Source organism: Thunnus thynnus, chromosome 24, assembly GCF_963924715.1.
Source record: "Thunnus thynnus chromosome 24, fThuThy2.1, whole genome shotgun sequence".
Taxonomy (NCBI): domain Eukaryota; kingdom Metazoa; phylum Chordata; class Actinopteri; order Scombriformes; family Scombridae; genus Thunnus; species Thunnus thynnus.
In genome coordinates this window covers 8,076,875-8,097,562 of record NC_089540.1, presented here as the reverse complement: position 1 = coordinate 8,097,562, position 20,688 = coordinate 8,076,875, and the positions used below count along the sequence as shown (strand labels likewise).

At 41.3% G+C, this 20,688-nt stretch overlaps 1 protein-coding gene across 2 annotated transcripts in view; it reads right to left on the bottom strand.

The window, feature by feature from the left end:
• Positions 1 to 491: 491 nt before the first annotated feature.
• LOC137176789 (lysine-specific demethylase 6A-like) overlaps positions 492 to 20,688 on the bottom strand; it is a 35,821-nt gene continuing 15,624 nt past the window's right edge. The window contains exons 11-30 of one of the 2 annotated variants that reach the window (XM_067582715.1): positions 19,949 to 20,047; positions 19,440 to 19,659; positions 17,356 to 17,493; positions 14,952 to 15,083; positions 14,712 to 14,783; positions 14,483 to 14,590; positions 13,109 to 13,489; positions 11,826 to 12,712; positions 9,188 to 9,317; positions 8,790 to 8,895; positions 5,495 to 5,700; positions 5,274 to 5,335; positions 4,867 to 4,941; positions 4,588 to 4,736; positions 4,356 to 4,470; positions 4,054 to 4,241; positions 3,410 to 3,551; positions 3,190 to 3,316; positions 2,316 to 2,486; positions 492 to 1,751 (exon numbers count right to left, since the gene is read on the bottom strand). In XM_067582715.1, coding sequence (XP_067438816.1) covers positions 1,722 to 1,751; positions 2,316 to 2,486; positions 3,190 to 3,316; positions 3,410 to 3,551; positions 4,054 to 4,241; positions 4,356 to 4,470; positions 4,588 to 4,736; positions 4,867 to 4,941; positions 5,274 to 5,335; positions 5,495 to 5,700; positions 8,790 to 8,895; positions 9,188 to 9,317; positions 11,826 to 12,712; positions 13,109 to 13,489; positions 14,483 to 14,590; positions 14,712 to 14,783; positions 14,952 to 15,083; positions 17,356 to 17,493; positions 19,440 to 19,659; positions 19,949 to 20,047 — 3,538 coding nt within the window. In that variant the 3' untranslated portion in view covers positions 492 to 1,721. The remainder of the gene's footprint in view (positions 1,752 to 2,315; positions 2,487 to 3,189; positions 3,317 to 3,409; positions 3,552 to 4,053; positions 4,242 to 4,355; positions 4,471 to 4,587; positions 4,737 to 4,866; positions 4,942 to 5,273; positions 5,336 to 5,494; positions 5,701 to 8,789; positions 8,896 to 9,187; positions 9,318 to 11,825; positions 12,713 to 13,108; positions 13,490 to 14,482; positions 14,591 to 14,711; positions 14,784 to 14,951; positions 15,084 to 17,355; positions 17,494 to 19,439; positions 19,660 to 19,948; positions 20,048 to 20,688) is intronic. The other variant, XM_067582717.1, reaches the window with a different exon arrangement.

The following is a 20,688-nucleotide window of genomic DNA, read 5'->3' as shown; positions in this document are numbered from 1 at the left end:
ACAACTTTCTAATGTACAAACTTGGAATTCCTTTCTTAATAAGATTAGTGTTATTTTCTACTCCTTTCACCCCCAAGAAATATCTCTGTACAGTTCATACCCTCCTTGTGATCTTTTCTGCCATGCGGTTTTTACATTTCAAAGAAAGCTCTTGGATGCCCACCCACTGTGAAGGAAAAAAAAAAAGTGGAGCTAATCCCAGACTGCATGGGTACTCTGAAGACAAATGTAGTTTTACTTACTTGTGACAAATATGACGTTTCCATCTTGAGAAACTGGGTACATTCTGGACCTGGCATACAGTGTAGGATTCTGTGTGTGTCAGTCTACAGCTACATTGTCTGCTGGGTTTCAGACTATACTCATACACATCAATATTTACATTTTACAGGTGTTTCTATATTGTTTTTTTTTTACTGTAAATCTATTTACTGGAAATGATTAATTTGTAAAAGGAGTATTGTGGTATGTTGGAGGAAGCAACACCGATGGATAATTTGACAACTTTGTGTTTATTGACTCATCATAAAACATTCTTCAAACAATAAAACAATTTTAAATGTCCGTTTCTGTACAATGCTTGCTAAGCAATTTTATTTATATATAGAAAATGTAAGAGGAGTTGTGTTAAAATGACAAAACTCCTTCAAATTTAATGGCAGGTACTCTGGAAAAAATAACAGCATTCCATCAACAAATATTTTCAAGCAATAAATATGTATTTATAAATAGTGTAAATTTACATCAAGATTAGAAACATAACGAAACAAAATCACAAATTAAACTTTATTCCATAAGTCTATGTGCAACCCATTTTCTTTGTGACTTGGCTAGTAAGTTTTTTTTTTTTACTAAGTTTTTTCCTTTTTTTTTTTTTTTTTTACCTAAGAAACAAACAAAACGTCATAGTTTTGAAAAGAACAAGACAAAGATAAAACATAAAAGCTGTAAAAAAAAAAAAAAAAAAAAGAAAAGAAAAAAGAAAATAAAAGAAGAAAAAAAAGGAAGAAAGAAAATCACCTAAACTCTTCACATTACAATTTTTTTTTGGGAGATTTTGCTGTCCAAAGAGTCTTAAAATTACCATCTACCATAGAAAAAGACCAGTTAGGCTAGTGCTCTTTAAAGGGAAAAACTGAAGAAAATTTGGGGGAATTCTATAAATCAAAAGTCGAAGCCAACATTTCATCCTGTTACCAGAATAAGAAAAGAGAAAAAGGGGAGAGAGAGGGAGAAAGGTTGTCAAGTCAGTAGTCTTTTACGGGTGGTGTTGCCAGTTGTGACAGTTAACAAGTATCTACAAAACATTTTATCACACATTAAGAATGCCACTCCTCCCCCCTCCATCCCCCTGTTCCCAACCGTTTTTGATTAAGTCCTCCATTAAAACAGGGCTGAACCATTGTCACTAGAGGGGGCTGGGAGGGGGGGAGGGGAGAAGAGAGAGAAACAGTCCTGTTAATGAGCTCGGTGGCGCCCCCCTCTGGAAGGGCCAGGCCCAGCACTTCAAACAGGTTGCATAGACAGACACAGCCTCAGCCTCCAGCCGTCGCTATGGAGACCAGCCATATGGGAGGGGTGATGGTGAGACGGCCTTGGCTTTCCTGAATATCAGAAATGGTCCGTGTATGTAGATGTTTGTTCTTTTTTATCTTAATACAAGTTCCTGTAATGGGCTTCATGGTTCCACAGCAGAAGAAAAAAAGAGGCGTCACCTAATGTCAAGATGAAGATGAGTGAATAGGAGGGGCCTAGGGAGAAAGATGACAAAAAGATTAGCCAGGTTGTTACATTCATCAGCTTGAAGCCTCTGCGGTCAGCATGTCAACAGTACACATACAAGCGGTGTAATTTCAAGTATTTCCTATCACTTACTAGCTCCTGCACATCTAAACCCATATATTTGCCATAATGCAGGTATGATGAACTATTTCAACAAATGTACAAAGCAACAACAAAATTATTGTTCTAATGTAATTTAAAGAAAAACCAGAGCCATCACCAGTCACCTTACAAGCTTTTTTATTCTATAAACATCCCTGTATTCTTGTTTGAGGTTTCTGTTAAATGGGAAGGTAGCTTAAAAGCAGGAATAGGAAACCATTAAGTCATCATGTCAAAGTGAAAACAAGATTTTTTTTTACCTCTCAAATAAATACAAAACAATTCAGTCAATCACTTGTTTATGTTTGGTTGGCGTGAAAAACCTCCTAAACATTTACACTTAAAATTCAAGTAGACCAGTATTACAGAGTTGTCTTTCAGTCTGAGGGAAGAAATTAGTGCTTTGAGTCCATCTCAGTCTGGTGACTTACTAATGTGAACTGGTCGTAGACCTGCATCAGGTCCTCCATCCTGTGCTGTTCCAGCACCACAAAGTCGTCCAGCGTGGCGCTGCCTTTCCTGGCACAGTCCTGGCAGTGGACCACGTACTGCTTCTTGGACAGGAGCTCGCGGCGCACAAACAGCAGGTTGAACACCTCCACCTGCAGAGCATGCACACACAAACACACATTACCGTCTGAATGATTTCAATTTATAGAAAAATCCATACTAACACTGAATGCCCCTGTCATTTCTGTTATATAGCTGAGGTTTGATTTGTGAATCTGAATGAAGCTCAACAGCAGAGAGACAGACTGCAGTGATGATGTCATCTAAAGACAACTGCTGGAGCAGACACACAGACAGCGAATAATACAACAATTGCGAGGACACTATGATATAAGACGTGGTGATTTTAATGGGATATGGACGCATTTCTACTAAATAGCTGAAAGCCCTGCATGCAAATAAAAACATTTGCATACTCATTCTCAGATTTACACACATATCTGTGCATTTCACCTTTCCAAATTCATTTTTTTGCGACTATACTTGGATATACTGAACCAAAGGTCAATATGACAAAGTCACAGCTGTGTGGTGAAATGTCATAAATGTCATTTTTTTCTCTATCATTTAATCATAAATTAACACACACGTGTTTGGAAAAACAACATCAGTTTTATCTTAATATGTTTGGTTCTAATCCAACATGTAGGGTGTTGGGTATTATTCAGAATGTGAGCAGGAACACATACACACTATCGTCCATTAGAAATAAGTGTGAGCTGCTTATCCAGAAATGTGAAATCCTGCAAAAATTCACACCCCTGATTCTGACATGTTCCTGATGTGCTTACTGACCTCACAGATGGTGCAGTAGTGGGCCGGCTCGTCCCTGGTTCTCGGTCTCAGCACCGTTTCCTTGCCGGCTGTCGCCAAGGCCTCCTTCACCCACTGGCACTGCTTCAACGTCCGCAGCAAGCAGTATCTGTGCAGAACCAAAAGAGATGTCAGATGAAAAAATTAAATGCAAACAAACTTACCATGCTGAGAGTTGAGAGTGAAGGATTCGGTGACTCACTTGATCATCTCAAACAGCTTGTGATCGGACACTTTGATGTTGCGTGCCATGTTCCAGGAGAGGTGCACCATGGGAACCATGGACTTAACACTCTGGAGCTTGTTCCACTCGTAACGCTCCACAGCCAGCTTGTACTGGTGGGCTGAAAAAGCAGGTTAAGATTTAAGTTTATCTGCACAGTGGGAAAATATACACAACTTTACATGCAAACAGGTAATGTTTATATGATCTGAAGGACGTCAGCAGCACGGCAGTGTAAAAAAAAAAAGACATCTTGTGAACAGGTGAACTGGTTATTATGAAAGTCTATTTCTTCAGTCATACAGACTGAAAAATACTTCTGAAATGCATCTGGAAATAAAATCACGGTGTAATCAGCTGAGTAATCAGCTAAAAAGGTCAGTAATCAGCTAGAAAGCTCTCTAAAAGCATTTCAAACATCATGACAAAGGTCACCATATTAGAGGCAAATCAATGTTTGACAGTTGTGAGTTTTGGCTGTCTTTTGCTCGGTAAATACAAGTAGTACATGTATAAGCAAAGATTTGCCTAAAGTGGTCAAAGACAAAGATAGGTTCTAGTGTTCACAGCAGAATGAATTGCTTGCTTTTTAAGAAGAACATATTGTAAAATCTCAGGCGTACCGGTGAGAGGTCCAACGTTCCAGGCGATGTTGTTGCACCAGCCAATAGCCTGGACCCAGTGGACAGTGCCTGTGTTGAGCCACACCAGGTCGCCTGGACGCTGGATGAACCGATACACGGGTACATCGGCCTCATACAGGTCCTCCAGGTTGGGCCACCACGAGCCCATCAGGAAGTTGATGTTGTTCCTGGTGGTGAGGAAGGGAAAGAAGTAATGGAAATGAATTAAGGGAAGAGGAGGTGAGGAACAGATGAAAAGGAATCTGAGGTAATCTTTCAGTATAAACTCCACTTCATCTTACTTTTCACAGAAGTTGCTCATCACTCCCCAGTAGGGCTCTGGTACTGCAAACCATTCACAGTCTCCTGGTCCAATGTTGATGTTGACAGCACAGAAGTTATTGTGCTCCTGGTGACCTGTAGAAGTAAACACAGAACCTCTTTGATGCACAAATCTCACCAAAACTGATGCACAGATGACAGAATAGATTTTAGTAATAATTGGTCCTAAAAAGTAAGTCTGAGTGCACAAACCTGGTATCCTGCTCCCAGGGACCTTCATGTAGAGCTGAACTGTGTTCATACCCAGAATGGTGTGACCCACGTGGCTGAGCAGGTTGCCGGCGGATACGACTCGAGCAAAGGCCGGCAGTTTACTGAGCTCCTGGAGTTGCTGTTTCCACCTGGTAAAGAGTGGGCAAGTCAAAGGATTAATATAGGATCAGTGCACTGCTTTTACACTGAAACTGTCTTGAAAGTTACAGATGAAATCAGATTTCAAGATATGGCAGATGAGATTAAGTCCATACTCACTTCCTTTCGTCCGACACATCGATGTTGGTTCCAAACTTGATGTGCTTTAAGGTTCCTCTCCTTTTGCGTGCAACACTGCAAACACACACAAAGAGAATTTACACTCAGCCACATATGTTTAATGTGGTCACGACCTTCCACAGACAAATGAAGTGATAATGAAAAAATTTAACCAATTTTCACAAAGTCTGAACCAGCAGAAACTGGAGGCTATAGCAGAAATTAAGATAAGGGGTGCCAGGAATTATGTCTGAAATGCTAGAAATGAGACTGGATAGTGTCTAGCTTGTGCTGTTATTTCAAATTAAGTCCTAAAAACATTAAACAATTCAGCCAAACCAAATTCAGTACTGTGAGTCTAGAATCTTGGAGCAAAACAATTAAACTAAATAAGTTTAGAAATGTACCTCTCTGCTGACGCTGGCTCTGTGTCTGAGGGCTCCTTGAGTGCCTTCTTCTCATTTTCCTCCTGGAAACAAACAGAAAACGCATTAAGCCAGCAGTATACTACAAGTTAATGTTCTGTGTGACCTCTCTACACTGATGCAAAACCGAAATCTTGCATAAATGAAGTCTAGCAAACACATAAAAGAAATTAACAGTGTTGCGTTACTGGTTGGTAACTGACCCGTAGGGATTCCTGGAAGGAAGCAGCCTGATACTGGGCATATTTGGCGATGGTTGTGTGGGCGCGAGCGCTTTCGCAACGCCACATTTTCTTGGTGCCGGCCGGGTCCCAGTTCTCATCAGCGGGCTGAGAGAGCTGAGTCCAAACCTCCACCAGGTGCTCCGGGTTGGCCTCTACCAACGTCTTTGTGGAGAACAGACCCAGGTCTGCAGAGAAATAGAAAGGGACAACAACGATTAAAATGCTCTTGTCTTTTTGTGATCGATATCAGGGAAACACTTGGAAGATGGCGGTGTGCGGTAAGGCATGTGCTGCTTCGCTGCCATCCAGCTTTCTCTGCAACAGCAATACAATACTGCAAGTGGTAACGTGTTCAAAAGCAACTTGCTTCATTTCAAGATTACTATACTGATTGTCATCTACATTGTGACTTTGCGTTGACCAAAGAAGGCTGCACTGAATTGGCAACGACTTGATCAAGATCAATGCACGGGGAATGAAAACATCTGTCCCAAACATCTAGTGCTTCCCTTGTTCTGTGGATATACAGGCATATGCTTGCCTGTCCAACAATTTGCTTCAATTTGCAATGTTCTTAATAATGGAAAAGCGATCATCCCAAATGCCATTTCCAAAAACAAAACGACCAAACGCAAGTCTCCCAGACGGCTGTGGAAACTTTCCTGTTTGTAACACTCCTGCTTGGGGGGGATGCGCGATTTAATCCTGGGCCAACTACGGGGGACGTGGGCCCAGATCAACATCATCCAGTGGCACTCACAGACAACGTGCATTACTATCCTGGCTTGAATGATATTACACTGGGGTATGAATTTACCACTATAAACAGCAATCTGTGTATCACTGAAGCTGCCAGATTGGGTGAGTTTTCAGCTGATTCAATACCAATAATTACATCACCAGCGGTAATCTTACCATGCGTTGTGCCACCGTCCATTGCGAATCATATGCAAAGGATAAACTCTGCATCACTACACAAGTCATAGCACAAGATAAATCCTGCAATTGTGAAGCACCACACTTTAAACTTCTCAGAACAGTGAACCACGCTCACATTCTGTGGGACTCTATTTTATGTCAAGGACAGTATAAACTGTAAGAAAATTCAATGATCGTGTGTTAATGACCTGGAATGTACTGGTCTCAAATTCACTCTCAGCCCAAATGTCATTCACTATGATTGGAATTTATGGACCGCCATCTGCAAAAAATGTGTTTTATGATAAGTTGAATGCCTTTCTTAAGGAGTGTGATACTAACAATGAGATTATTATTTCCCTGGATCGAATTATTCTGCCACTCCTCTGAATACTGATGCTCCCATTCTGACTTTTAGAGAAGTGATCAACTTCAAAATACATATGATTATTTCCTCTCTTAATTGTTCAAGGGCAAAGGATGTTTAAGAGATGGACACTATTTATCAAAACCCATAAGGAGGCACTCATTCCTCCCATTTCAAAAATTGTTAATTGGTCCATTAATTCAGGAGCCTTTTTCAAGTGTCTGGAAAACCACAATAATTACACCAGTGTTCAAATCAGGTCAACACATGGTCATTAGTAATTACGGACCCATCAGTATCCTTCCAGCAGTATCACAAATTGCAGAAAAATTGATCTTTGAACAGACAATATCACATTTGCATACCACTTCCTTCTCATTGCATCCTATGCAATTTGGGTTTCAGAAACATCATTCCACTGAAACTGAAAATAGTTTTCTTCTGGAAAATGTTAAGTTTAAATTGGACATGGGAGGTGTGGTAGGGGCCGTCTTCCTTGATTTAAAGAAAGCCTTTGATACAGTTAATCATGAGGTTCTAATTACCAAGTTAGAAAAGTTTAATTTTTCACCTTATGTAATTAAATGGATAAAATCATACTTAACAGACAGAAAACAATGTGTTCGCGTAGACAATAAAAACTCTCAAATTGTTGATAATTATGTGGTGTACCTCAAGGTTCAACTTTGGGTCCTCTGTTAGTTAGTTTGTATATTAATGACCTACCTAAAGTTTGTCCATCTACTGTAACTTGTCAGACGCACACTGACGATACGGTCATATATCTACATGCTAAAAATAAGAAGCAAGCTGCAGAAGAACTATCAGCTTCAATGGTCAATATCTCAAACCCATATTTACACCTCAATGTCAGCAAAACTGTATTTATGTTTTTTTCAAAGTCTGCAAATAGAGATCCAGACCCAGACGTTATAGTAGCAGGGAGAGGACTATCAGTAGTGCATGAGTTTAAATATTTAGGCATAATAATAGATTCACAACTCACATTCGAAAACACAAGTTAAAAAAGGTGAATCAAATTCAATTTGGCAAATTTTAGACACAATTGGAACAATTTAACTACCGAGGCCTCATAGGTGTACATCGATGCCATGATTCTCTCACACATGAACTACAGTCTTACCAGCAAGACACAGACAGGTAGGACCACATTACAATCACTAGATACACTTTATAAGCAGGCTTTGAAAACATTGGATAAAAAGTCAAATTCATATCGTCATTGTAAAATTTTAACTAAACATGATTTCTTAAAGTTGGAAAACATGATCAAATTTGCAGATTTGCAGATATTTTACTTGTGTAGCTATTAAATCTTTCATGGTCTGGCCCCCTCATCTGCTCAATGAATTCATTAAACAAAATCAAAACTCAGCTACTACCAGAGGGGATTGTAAAATACCACACAGAAAAAGTACCTTTGGGCAGTCAGCCTTTTCCTATTGAGCAGCTCATACCTGGAACACTATACCCACAGAACTAAAGAACATCACATCTCTCAATTCTCTCTCCAAATCTATAAAACAGTGGTTACTGGACAAGCAAACATGCTGTAATAATCTGGAGTAGTGGTTATGTCATTGTTTTATTGTTTGTCTGTGCTTATGTGCTCTTCTATGTTTTCATTTAGTGTTTTTTTATATGCCAGCAACCTGCCAGAGACTGCAGATGAAATTAACCTGTATGGCTAAATCTGGCACATGTAAATGATGGACTCAAGTGCTCATGTTCATTAATGTGCATTGTCCCTTCTTAAATAAAATAAGTATATACACTTGGAAAAATGCATATTTGTGAATGTAATAGAGATAAAAGAAAGTTAGATGATCAATAAAGCATTTTTCTTTAGGTCTAGGATTCAAAGAAATGTTACATATAACAGCAATATATGATCAAGTGGATTCACATACATTATCTAACTCTGCTTTGGTATTATGCAGCATTACATATTGTCAAAAAAGGATTTACCCAGTTTGAGTGCTCCAGCCAGTCCTCTGATGACAGTGACGGGGTTGGAGGGGTTTGTGCAGAACTGGTGCAGTGGGGGGAAGAAAGCATCCCTCTTGTTCTCCAGCTGCTCCACAGACAAGAAATAGGAAGTTAAAGGTTATCATATAGTGGTATAGTGGATGTTAAAAATACTATGACCACCTGCTTTTATGAAGTAGGTAAAAATATGAAATCTTCTATTGATTTCACCATTAAAATGTCACCATACTCCTAATTTGAGTCCAATCTTTCTGATTTTAGCCACAAACGGGCCACATTTAGACAAAGATTGTCACAGCAGTACCTTACCTGCTCAAGCTTATTTCAAAACATTAATTTAACATTAATTAAGTACCTAGTGTGTGGGTAATACTCACATAGATGCTGGGTGTGGGAGGGTTGAGCTTGTCTTTGGGCAGGGCTGGTGAGGGTGGAGGGGGCAGCCTGGGCGGGGGGCACTTATCGAGGAGGATACTACTGTTGGAAAGACCATTCTTCCCCAGGTTTCTGCACATACAACATGCAGAAAATGTTTTTTAGTGATATGAGCAGAAGTAGTGTGGATAGTGTAGTAGAAAATGTCTATCACTGCAACACCACAAATGACAGAATAAAACACAGAATATAAATCCGTCAGGTCACTACTGAAAGAGAAATGACAGCAGCAGTAGTGAATATAATGTTATTATGTGCTGAATAATATCTGCATGGCAACAAGAGTACCCAGTAGCCTTCGGTGTTGTTTACAGTTACATAATTATTTGTCTCTGGTTTTGTAGTTACTCTGCAACTCCACTGGGAGGAGACATCTTCCTAACAAACCGTGCACTTCAACTGTTTCCTCTCTGATTCGCACCATTTTATATACAGAAAAAAAACTAATAATGTTACAACACCATAGATTGCAGCAAAAATCATGGTTAACAGAGCTACAAAAGGAAGTTATTGCCAACATTTAATCTGCAATTCTTCTATTCATTATTGAAATCATTCTTTTACCATCCTTATTACATGTACTGTATGTTGTTTAAACATTATGACATTTCAAAAGTCACATGGAGTGTGCCACAACCACATTGAGTGAGTAAAGTGTGTACATTTTCAGGCTGGCATTAATGCTGAAACAGCCACCCATTTCTACAAATCTAGAGCATTTCTATCAGTACCTTGCACTCCTTTTCAAACTCAGTCCTGTTCCTGACAGAATTTATCAACACAGGCTACAGTAGATTTTTAAACCCTGCTTGAGTGTGCAGGATGTTACAACGTGGCTCAGAGAAACTGCCACATGCTGGAAATCCAGTGGTACTTAAACCTCTGTTATGACCAGACCATGTGTTATCCTGCTTTTGTCAACACCAGAATTTCCTTGCCAAAACCATCATTCCTGCCAAAAGAATTAAACTGGGCCGGCAGAGCACTGCCTGAGTACATCTGTAGGGCACTAAAGCCCCGTTTCCACCAAAAGTTCCAGGTACTTTGGACCCAGAGGAACTAATTTCAGGGAATTTCAGTCCCTGTAGTGCAGTCCTGTTTGCGTTTCCAGCGCATCTGAGGAAACAGGTAGATCATGCAAATTAGACCCACGAGGAATATAAAAATGATGGCAGCATTTAGAGACGCAGTATTAACACATGACGAAACAACAACACAGATTAGTCCTGTTCTTTGTATTTACTGCTGCATGAGTTGAATATAATGACTGAAAAGGAGAAAAGCAGAGGAGAAAAATGAAAACTGAAGCTAAGAGTGTCTGTCTCCACAGTAAATGATCTGTTGAGTGATGGTCATTTCTGCTTTAAAACATGACCACAATGAAACAATCAGAAAATAAAGTTTTATTTCTCTCATTCACAGGCTTTGTTCTCTCTTCCGTTACTCCCTCTCCTCACTCGACGACCGCCATGATGTCTCGCGCTCTCACCTTGCTTGCACTCTCCTTCTCTTTTAAAATGAGTCGGGAAGCCGACAACAATGCCTTACTTCACTTTTAACATTAAAAAGCAAAGAGAAATGTCCTGTCCTTGTCCTAAACTGATCCTAAATATATATGAGTACTTGTTTTATGAAAGAAGTGGCACACAAGCTGAAGCAGCCACACTGTATGTGTTTGACCAATCAGCGACGGTCATCCCTGCAATACCCGTCCCCAAAAGCTCCTGTACTTTTGGAAAGTAGTACCCAACCAGCAGGGAGTTTTTGGGGGGTAAAACAATCTCCTTGGAACTTAATTTAGACCCTGGTCCCTCTGGTGGAAGTGTGGGTAGAGGAACTGAATTCCTCAAAAGGTTCTCAGGCTCATGATGTGAAAGACAGGGTTCCTACACATTTTCTATTTCAAAATTCCATAGTTTTCCAGACTCAAATTTCCAGGCTTCTTGGTAGATTTCTCAGACCATATCTGACAGTACAAAGAGCTAGATGTTTATTATGTAAATAAAATTTTGGCAGGTTCATTATTTGTTGTGGTTGGTCTTGGTCTCATGTTGGGTTGGACCAAAAATGGTGTGACTCTTAATGCAGAGGATGCTGTGACAAGATGACTTTTGCCTTTGCATATGGCTTACAATTGCCACCTCACCCATGTCAGAGATGTCGAACGATTTCACACAAAGTTTGCATCTAGCTTTCTTTTCCCATTTGGAATCTTTAGCCAACCAGGCTTTATATTTGGGATTGTCGAGACAGCCCTTGGAAAACTTGCATTTACCCATTGTGGCTGTTCAGTCCACACACTCTCTGCCCAAAGAGGAAGTAAACTAACCAGTGCAATTGCATTCGACGACCTCAAGCTCGCTCTGGCCTGCACTTTCTCACACAGTGGTAAACATTCTGGCTGCGCTGCCTGCCTGCTCCAACCACCATGAAAAACACTGTGCTTGTATAATCAAGTTATTTTTAGAAATTCTCAATTTTATATTTAAGAAAACACAATAGGGGAAAACATTTTTTCCATACTTTTCCATACTGGGTAGGAACCCTGCAAAGAAAAACATTGCGGCACTTAAGTCTCACCTGCAGGCCTTTAGCACGTCTGTGGAGCTGGGGTAGATGGATATTGAAGATGATGATGATGAGGAAGAAGAGCTATGTCCATGTGGAGGCGTAGCTTTGAGACTGGTGACGGTGGGCGGCTCAGCCTTCAGCGGGCTTTGAGAGTCCTCAGAGATACCTCCTTTGCCGTTACCGTTCACGGCCGGTGCAGTAGAATTGGTGGTGGCGGGACTGTGGGCGCCTGTTTGGGTGTGTTCTGAGGATTTGGGTGATGGTGTAGCGGTGGATATGGCAGAGATAGGTGAGGAGGCAGCTGAGCTGCCCTGTGCATGGGGGGTAGAGGGCAGGACAGCCGGGTGGATGTTGTTGATTTTCTTGTGGGGCTCGGACGTGGTGGAAGATGTGGATGCAGTCCCTTCTGTCTTTCCCTCACCCACCTCAGGGCCCTTCCCCCCCGCCAGCAGGGCAGATAGTCTAGGATTGTCAGCGCTAAGGCTCGGCTTCTCACCGCCTTCTGCCAACTTGCCGCCATCCCCCGAGTGGACGTGATTGGCTAGGCTGTCTGCCTGCGCCGTTTTCCCATCAGCTGATGGCAGTGGCGATGGCGTCTTGCCCTCGGAACCCCCGTTACCGAGGGCTGCGGCTGCCGTGACCAGGGCGGCTGCGGTGTTGCTATCTTTGGTAGCGGACGCACCAGGTGCTGCTCCACCTGAGGTAGAGGAGTGGGGGAGGGAAGGAGGGGATGGGAGGTGGTTGTGAGCCTGCTGCTGTGGCGATGGGGCGTTAGTGGAATGTCCAACCTGATTGTTGGGGTGCAGAGGGGCGATGGAGTTGGGATTCTGGGGGTGAGAGAGGGTTCCCTCACTATTGGAGCCCGTCGCATGCGGAACAGACCCCTTCTGAAGCCCCTGAGAGAAGAAGAGAGAAACTGTTAAGAGTACAAGAAGAGAATATACACCCGATGATGCTCCTTGTGTCGATCTAAGATAAAATAAATTGAGAGATTAGGAATCTGTGTAAGAATTCCTGCATCCTTTTAATTTATAGAAGTCTCATGAGAGGAATTTCACAACTTGTTCATGAAACCATTTGATGGATTTTCTCAATGGTTTTTGACAGACAGACAACAGAGCCAAGTAGGCCAGTAGGATAAAAGAGAATTATATCCATATCCATTTCTTTGCTGAGCAAGAAAGAACTTGCCTGAGGGAGTTGCAATTTTAAGGATATGATGATGCTCTGTCACTGGCACTGAAAATGAAAACGAAAAAAAAAAAAAGAACAAGCAGTGAGTGAGGACTTACCTGAGTGGAGTTTAAGTGCAGGGCCTGGTGCGGCGTGGCATCCTGTGTTAGCGTGCTTGTGCAGGTGTGAGGTAGCAGTGCTGCATTGCCGCTGCCGGCAGGTTGCAGGTAAGGCACGTCTCCGTTGGGTCCTGTGGCCATGGGCCCTGGCTGATTATTACTACTACTGTTACTATCACCCACAGGGGGGGCATCCGAGTGTCCGTGTGTCCCCGGGCCCACGGGTCCGTTGGCCAGCGGTTGAGGCGGGCACAGGGGCCGGTGGGGTCCCAGATGGGGCCGGGTGGGGTGGAGGCTGGGGTTAGGGGAGGGGAGGGAGTTGGTAGTGGGGCCATTGGGAAGAGAGGGGCGCACCTGACCTCCAGATGCATTCTGTCGCATCTGTAAATGGAAAAGATGACAACCATGTAACACCACAGTTTGAAATTAAAATCTGTAAGTGATTTATTATGTTTGTTTAAACGTAGTTGAGGAACCAGATGGGTGAGCTCTGCCGCCAAAAACAATTCAGAGTCAGCCAGACAAAACACGCTTTATTCACACTCAACATTCTTACCAGTCAATGTTTTCAGCTTTCCTGCACTTACTTGTATTGTATTATGTGCCAAACCACACCGTTCTAACGCCTACACATGCCACAACAAACAATGAAAAGGTATGAGTAGCCAAAGTCAGGTGTGATTACTACTGTGGGATGATAAATGATGCAGTGATTACACTTTCTGGATTAATGAGGATATTCATTACAATATCATGGCTTAAGCATTCAACTACTTAATACACATATTTATGGAATCATGACTTGTGTGAGTGTCACTATATTACATGACTAATGCATAGATCTTCATGCATACGTGTATATGTAAAAAATACATAGGTCAGCATCTAAAATATTCATGTTCTGTACAGCTCAATAAATTGATCGTAAATGATTAAAGGTTCTGACCATGAATTATTCAAACTGATTTTCTGTCCAATTATCCATGGGTATGTTTGTGCATCATGTATGAAGATGACAGTGAGTACTTCTGAGGATAAATATATCCTGATGCATCACACCTAGTGTTTGTGACATATGAACTGTTTTGTTTGAACCTTAAAGGGAGGAATAGAGTGAATGCTAGATGAAGACTCTATGAAGCTCAGCTGAATATTTTTGTGCCAAAACAAGTTACTTTTTTGTGATCAAAACTTTAATAATTATCAAAGAACTATGATCCATGTGACAAGACAGCAAACACAAGAGGACATGCAGTACTCTTCTGGAGAACACCTGACCGGTGGTGAGCAGCCTTGAAGCATGTGTGGATGTGTTTAACGCATATTATGTGTGTGCGTGCGTGTGTGTGTGTGAGAGACTCTATAGTTTTTTACCTGGTTCTGGTGCTGCTGCATCATGGCGAGCTGAGCCTCCATCTGCTCCAACATCTGAAGCTGTGGGGGCTTCAGGCTGGCCCGGTTACTCCGCAACTGTTCCAACAACTGAAGGCAGATAGCAACAAAACCCATAAATGATGTAAGAGTGGAAGATGGATGTGGCCTCTGCTCAGATGACAGACATAAATAAAATTTTTAGAAAAATTAGATAAAAGATATTACAAACCTGGAGTTTCTGTGGGGAAAGATACCAGTTGGGTACTTGCTGCTGTGCTGGATTACTGGCCCATGAATCACCCTGAAGACAAAAATAATACATATGTAAGGTGTAAAAACTTTTCCAAGGACACAATACAGATTTGAATACATGACAGCAACTTTCTCTTTGGGAAGAGATTTGTTGATTACATCTATTAACAAGCACAACAAATTGGTCAAAAGTGTCTGAGTACTAATAAATATTTACCTTGGTAGGGCTGGAAGCTCTCCTCCTCTTGGCTGGGCAGGACTGGTCCTCTGCTTGGCCCAGTGAGCCCACGTGAGGGGGCAGAGACTGACCTGAACCTCCGCCCTCTGCACTGTGATTGGGCTTACAAGCCTGGAGGGGAGGGGATGGCGAAGGGAAGCAAAAGGAACGTGAGGAGGAAAAGGACAGAGGCGTAAATGGAAGGACATTAACAAAAGGTCGTGGACGACAGAAGGGGTTGGAAAAGATCAAGAGAATGAAGCAAGTGAGGGAGCAAAGCGGTAAAAAAAAAAAAAAAACAATCACGACAAGACAAAACGGAGAAAACAAAAATAAGGCGAGAGGAAGAGGTCAGAGGGAAAAGCGAAGCAGGGGATGGAGAATAAGGAAAACAGAAAAAAAGGAGAGCAAAACTGTGATTCTGTGTTGGCACTTGAACAAACAAGCAGGACTTGTAGAGTAAAACATTCCTGTGTATCTGAAAGTGTTGCTTCGTAGGGCGACAACAGCCTCGAGGCATTTCTCCTGTTAAGAGGAATGCTGGTGAAAATTCACCGCTATCGTTTCTTATCAACACCTGCAGTGCTCAATATTAATGCTGTTATAATGACTCTTAACAACGGTATCTAACAGTATGCCACTGTATTGCACTTTTAGACAATATAAGGCAGTTGCCGCTGTTCAAGGGTACAAAAGCATAGGTCAACCTTTAAAGCAAAAGGTTACAACACATTCCACACACTGACAGCCTTACCATTACCTCTGAGGGAGCCTATGAGCCAGATGTGACTACCCAGAAATTTAGTCCAACAAAACTGTACTGTTGTTTTCCAATAGAAGTAGCATTAGCTGGTTTTCTTTCATTGTAGAGGCCTTGAATAATCAGCAACTACATTTTTCAAATCCTTGGTAGTCTTTCTTATTCTGTTCGAAAATGTTTCCTGAGAGGGTGGAATATAGACACCAGAACTTATATAATCTGTTCAACTTTAAAAAAAACAGGAAGCAAATACTTTCAATGTTGTTCATACATGTTGCACTACAAAAATGAGCAAAAAAAAAAAAAAAAAAAAAAAAAATCACTGGAGAGACCACAAGACCCTAAAAATCAAAAAAGGTTTCACATGTATTTTGTTAAATATCAAGTATTATATGTAAATAAATCAAGACATGAAGTCACATCTGACCCATTGAAATCTATCCATCCTAAATGTCCCCGTTCTAAACACCTTCACACTGGAATAAGTCTTACACTGAATTGACTCTCACCAACTCAAAGTTGATGGATCAACATATTCAAACACTAAGTCAATAATACAACAATGATCATACAAACAGACACAATAGAACTACAGGCATCTACTGTATGATGGGCATAAATGAATAAGTGGTAATGAAACACTAGGGGGCGTTGCTGGGGCTTTGTGAGCAGCTGCGGGACATCTAAGGTCAACTACTGAAGGGGGAGGAAGATGGACAGAGCCAATGGGAAGCCTGGATTTACTCTACGGCAGCACGACCTCACCGATCACATTGTGGGCAGGGTCAAAAGCCAAAAGGTCAAACGTCAATGAGTGTGAGAATTACAAACACAGCCACTTGATTTAGAATTAGATCACTTTAATCTCTTCAGAAAGGCAAATTCTCCCAGTGGAAACCAAAGCAGATTAAGAGGAAACAACAAGTGTGGTGCAGGTTCAACAAGTTTGCCACCTAAAACTGGATTTGTCAATGAACTGTAGAGGGGTTGGTAATCCTGAATTCCACATTAGATTAAAAACAGGATTAATAGAAGGGGAAATTGAGTGGTAAAGAATTACCAAAAGCCTGCACAAGTGCTTTGTTGATTCATTTTTTTTTTTTTTGTTTGACTTGAACTGAGTGTGATGGGTGAAGCCGAGTGACTACTGTGCTGTGGAGAAGAAAGGGAGTGCAGGACTGGGTAACACTTGGCTGGACCCCTACTCTTTCAAAAACAGATGCCATAAAGCAGCCATGCCTGGGCATTTGAAATAACGTACTGACTTGTTATTCAATTACTGTTACCGTGGAGCAGAAACTGTGTGCTTACAATGAAGTCAAGGCCTCCAATCTCCAAAAAGCATTCATGTTGCGGAGGAGGAAAGAAATGCAATTTATGTGGGAGTATTTTTTTAAATCGCATGTTTTCGGCTTCTTTAGACATCTGCATTCACACACACACTCGTACACACACACTGTGGAAGGTGGGGTTAAGCTCAAGTGTTACCCATCAGTATGTACAACAGTGCATGCGCTTGTGACCTGTAGGTAAGTCTGTGTGTACATTAGGATTATGTGTTTGAGTGCCTATGTGTCTGAGTGTACACTCAGTCAGAGGGAGGGGAGGGAGGGGAAGTGTAAGTTGCTCTATCTGGTCTCTCACCTGCTGTGGTGCACTGCTCAGGCCTCCCTGCCTGGAGGTTAGCTCAGCTGGGATTGGTAGACTCCATGCCTCCTCAATAAGAGGGAGCATTTTACTTTTACCCTGTAGGCTACTGAGCTGGGGGTTACTCAACTGAGCCTAGGGGAATGGAAAACGACGTGAAAAAACAAAAAAATAATAAAACACAAGGCTTTTTTAAAAAAAAAAAACGATGACCTCAAAACAAGGAAATGATCAGCAATGGTAAATAGGTAGAGGTTATAACACAAGTGAAGCTACGTTGGAAACTGACAGTGTAATGCTAATTTATGCCTTTAAATTCTTATGGCTGCATGGTCTGGCTAATAGACTTATGTATTACTTGAATGACACTCAGCAACAATAATCTCAAACACAGTCAGTCAAACACAGTCCATTAAAACAAGCCGCTGTGCTTGTCTTAATGCCATGACATTATGCTAACATAACTGGTGAAAATGTAACATTCCTTCATGCATATGTAAAGGAAAATGACATTGCTTTTAGAAAAAGCTTGGACAAAATATTGATGAATAAATAAACACATGAGATTTGGGGATTTTTGGAACCCCAGATGTTAAATCTATGAAAAAAGGGGTGACTTTGAGCCAGCTATCATTAGCTTTGTGAATCAACATGTTTCAAAGGGATAAATAAACATCACAATAGGGAAAATTATTCCCATTATTCCCAGTGGGTGCTGCAATGTTAATTTCCCCTCTTCCCCCTTATATTAGGTTGCACAGCATACACAACAGAAGACAATCTCAAAAAAAGATCCAGTTAGCATTGACAACCCTATCAGCTAAGCGTGAGTTAGGGTCTTGAAAGAATGGGAGGTGTAAAGCTCTGAAAAAAAAAAAAAAAAAATCAAACACCTTCAGTGACTCCCACGATACTTTACTATTTAGGATCCTGAATTCAATTTCTCAGGTTTTTCCCCCCCTGTAGGGTTTCAAGATCTCTGGATTCAAAAGTTTTCTTTGTGCCTGATGTGACTGGTCAAATCACATCTCAGTGGAATAATATACACACTAATTCAACACAGCGGTGGCTTTGCAGGGATGCTAACAAAGAACAGCAAAAGGCAAGAGATTGCAATGTTGGTAGTACAGAAAAATCTCATCCACTCCTCCCTGTACTGGTAGAAGGGAGTTTAAGCTTTATTGGGGTTCAGATCAGCATCATCTTGCACTGATCAGTGCTTTTTCACAGATTTCTGTCACCTTTTCACCTATTCTTCGAGCCTGTTTTATGTTGTGTGATGAGAGAAGAAACTTCTGTTATTGTCTGCCAAGAAGTCAATGTCAAAGTTCTTCTGAGTTTTTTTTTTCTTTGTCTACATTTTGTGGCATTCACTGCACGTCTTCTCTGTCAAACCTCACAATCCACAAAATGCACCAAACAGCTTTGGGTATGAATGGTTCAAGTAAGTGAAGCCCAGAGTAGTATGAAATAAATAGCAGCTTGTAGTTTCAATTAGCCAAGTCCCAAACTGATCGAGGCATTTTTGGATGTGTCAGTATCTTCTATGTAAATCCTGACACATCCTGACACCTTTGTTTGTTTGTTTGTTCAGGTATGCCAGCTGTCGTATATGAGCTCTGGTAAAACACTGTGCTGTGACATTGTGATTTACAGATTGCACAAAATAAATAAACAGCAGCCAGCAGTTTCAATTAATGATACGACAGCATACGTCAGAGAGTGATTCGAGCCTTAAGGTAAAACGTCTCTCTCTAAACAGATAGGCTATTATACAAAATACGTCCAAACACTTGACAAAATATTAGTAGCTGCGGCAAAGAAAACATAATGGGGACATCCCTATCCATGCTAGCAGTGTGTGTCCAGGGTAAAATGACAGCAACCTCTTTCGGTTTTCCAAAAAAAAAGTTAACTTTGCTTTTATTTCAGCCAAATTTTGCAGATGCACCAGATCTGCACTTGAATTTATTTATACTGTATTTTCTTCTTATATTAATTATCATTATCATCAAATTGAGGTTGCATCCGAACAGCCATGTTATGAGCAGTTCCTGCTTCAAATTCCTCTCTCCACCCACCTGCAGGCATTTGATGCGGTGGGTTAGCGCGGTGGTGTTGGTGCAGCCTTTGCTGCGTGTGGCATTGATGTAGCACTTGATGGCATCGTGCGGCTGGTTGCAGGACTCGTACAGCGTGCCTAGATCCATCCAGGCGGCGGCGTGGCTGTGGTCCAGTTGAACAGCGCAGATATAGGCCTGCAGGGCATCCATAGGCTGGTTCTGCTGCTGGTACAACACCCTGCGGGGGGAAGCGGGGGGGAGAGAGGATGGGATCCACAGGAGAAAGATGGGAAAGGAGACAAAAGCAAGAAGTACAAAGAGAGGAAGGGATGAGGAGGGGACAGGGGTGAAAATGAGGAGAAAATTACAATGAGGATGAAGAGAAGAGATGAATTAAGAGTGTTTTGTCATGCAAAGGAGATTGGAGAAATAAATGGACAATTAAGTGATTGAAGCAAGTCTATGTCTATGGAATAGATAATTACACTGTTACAGAGCAATTGAACTGCAGCCTTCATGAGCCTTACCCTATAGAGCACCAGGTATCTGCACTGGCCTCTGATTTGTCTATGGATTGCCGATAGGAGATGAAGGCGTCCTGGACCTTCCCAATACTAGAGTAGCACCTGCAGGAGAAACAGGCTGTCAGGGTTGTGCTACAGACATAGAAAACATTTGAAATACAGTAATTCAAGTACAAAGAGCTTCTTCTTCTTCTACATATATCCTTAATTTAAAACTTCATACTTTTTGCATGCAAATCCATGCATTTTCTAATTGATTAGGAGCTATAAAGCCTGATCCTGTGCCAATAATTTCACAGAAGGCTTGAGGAGGATTTGAAAAGCCCACCTTCATCCTCAGAATGAATAAAATACTTAAATTCAAATGCATTTGTAACCCAACAGCAGACCTTTAGAGCTCTGGTGCCCCTGCAAAATACTGCTGTAATAAAGGTAAAGCAAATGTTTTTTTTTTACCCAAAAAAGCTAAAGCTAATTAAACTTGTTAAACAAATTCTATCAACCTTCCCCAATTACTCAGTGACAGAGCGAAAATTCAAGAACCAATAAATTGATTTCCTCTGAGTCAGGTTTGTCAAACTGTGGATCCCTCATATCAGACTGAAACCAACTGTGATGGAAGTGTTATTCATTCTAAGAAATGCTTCTTTTCACCAATTATGTACTTAGCCAAGTTTTCAAGAACATAAAATTCCTGTTTATATTTGACTAATTTCACAAGCACTGCGAATGTGCCAGGGTAG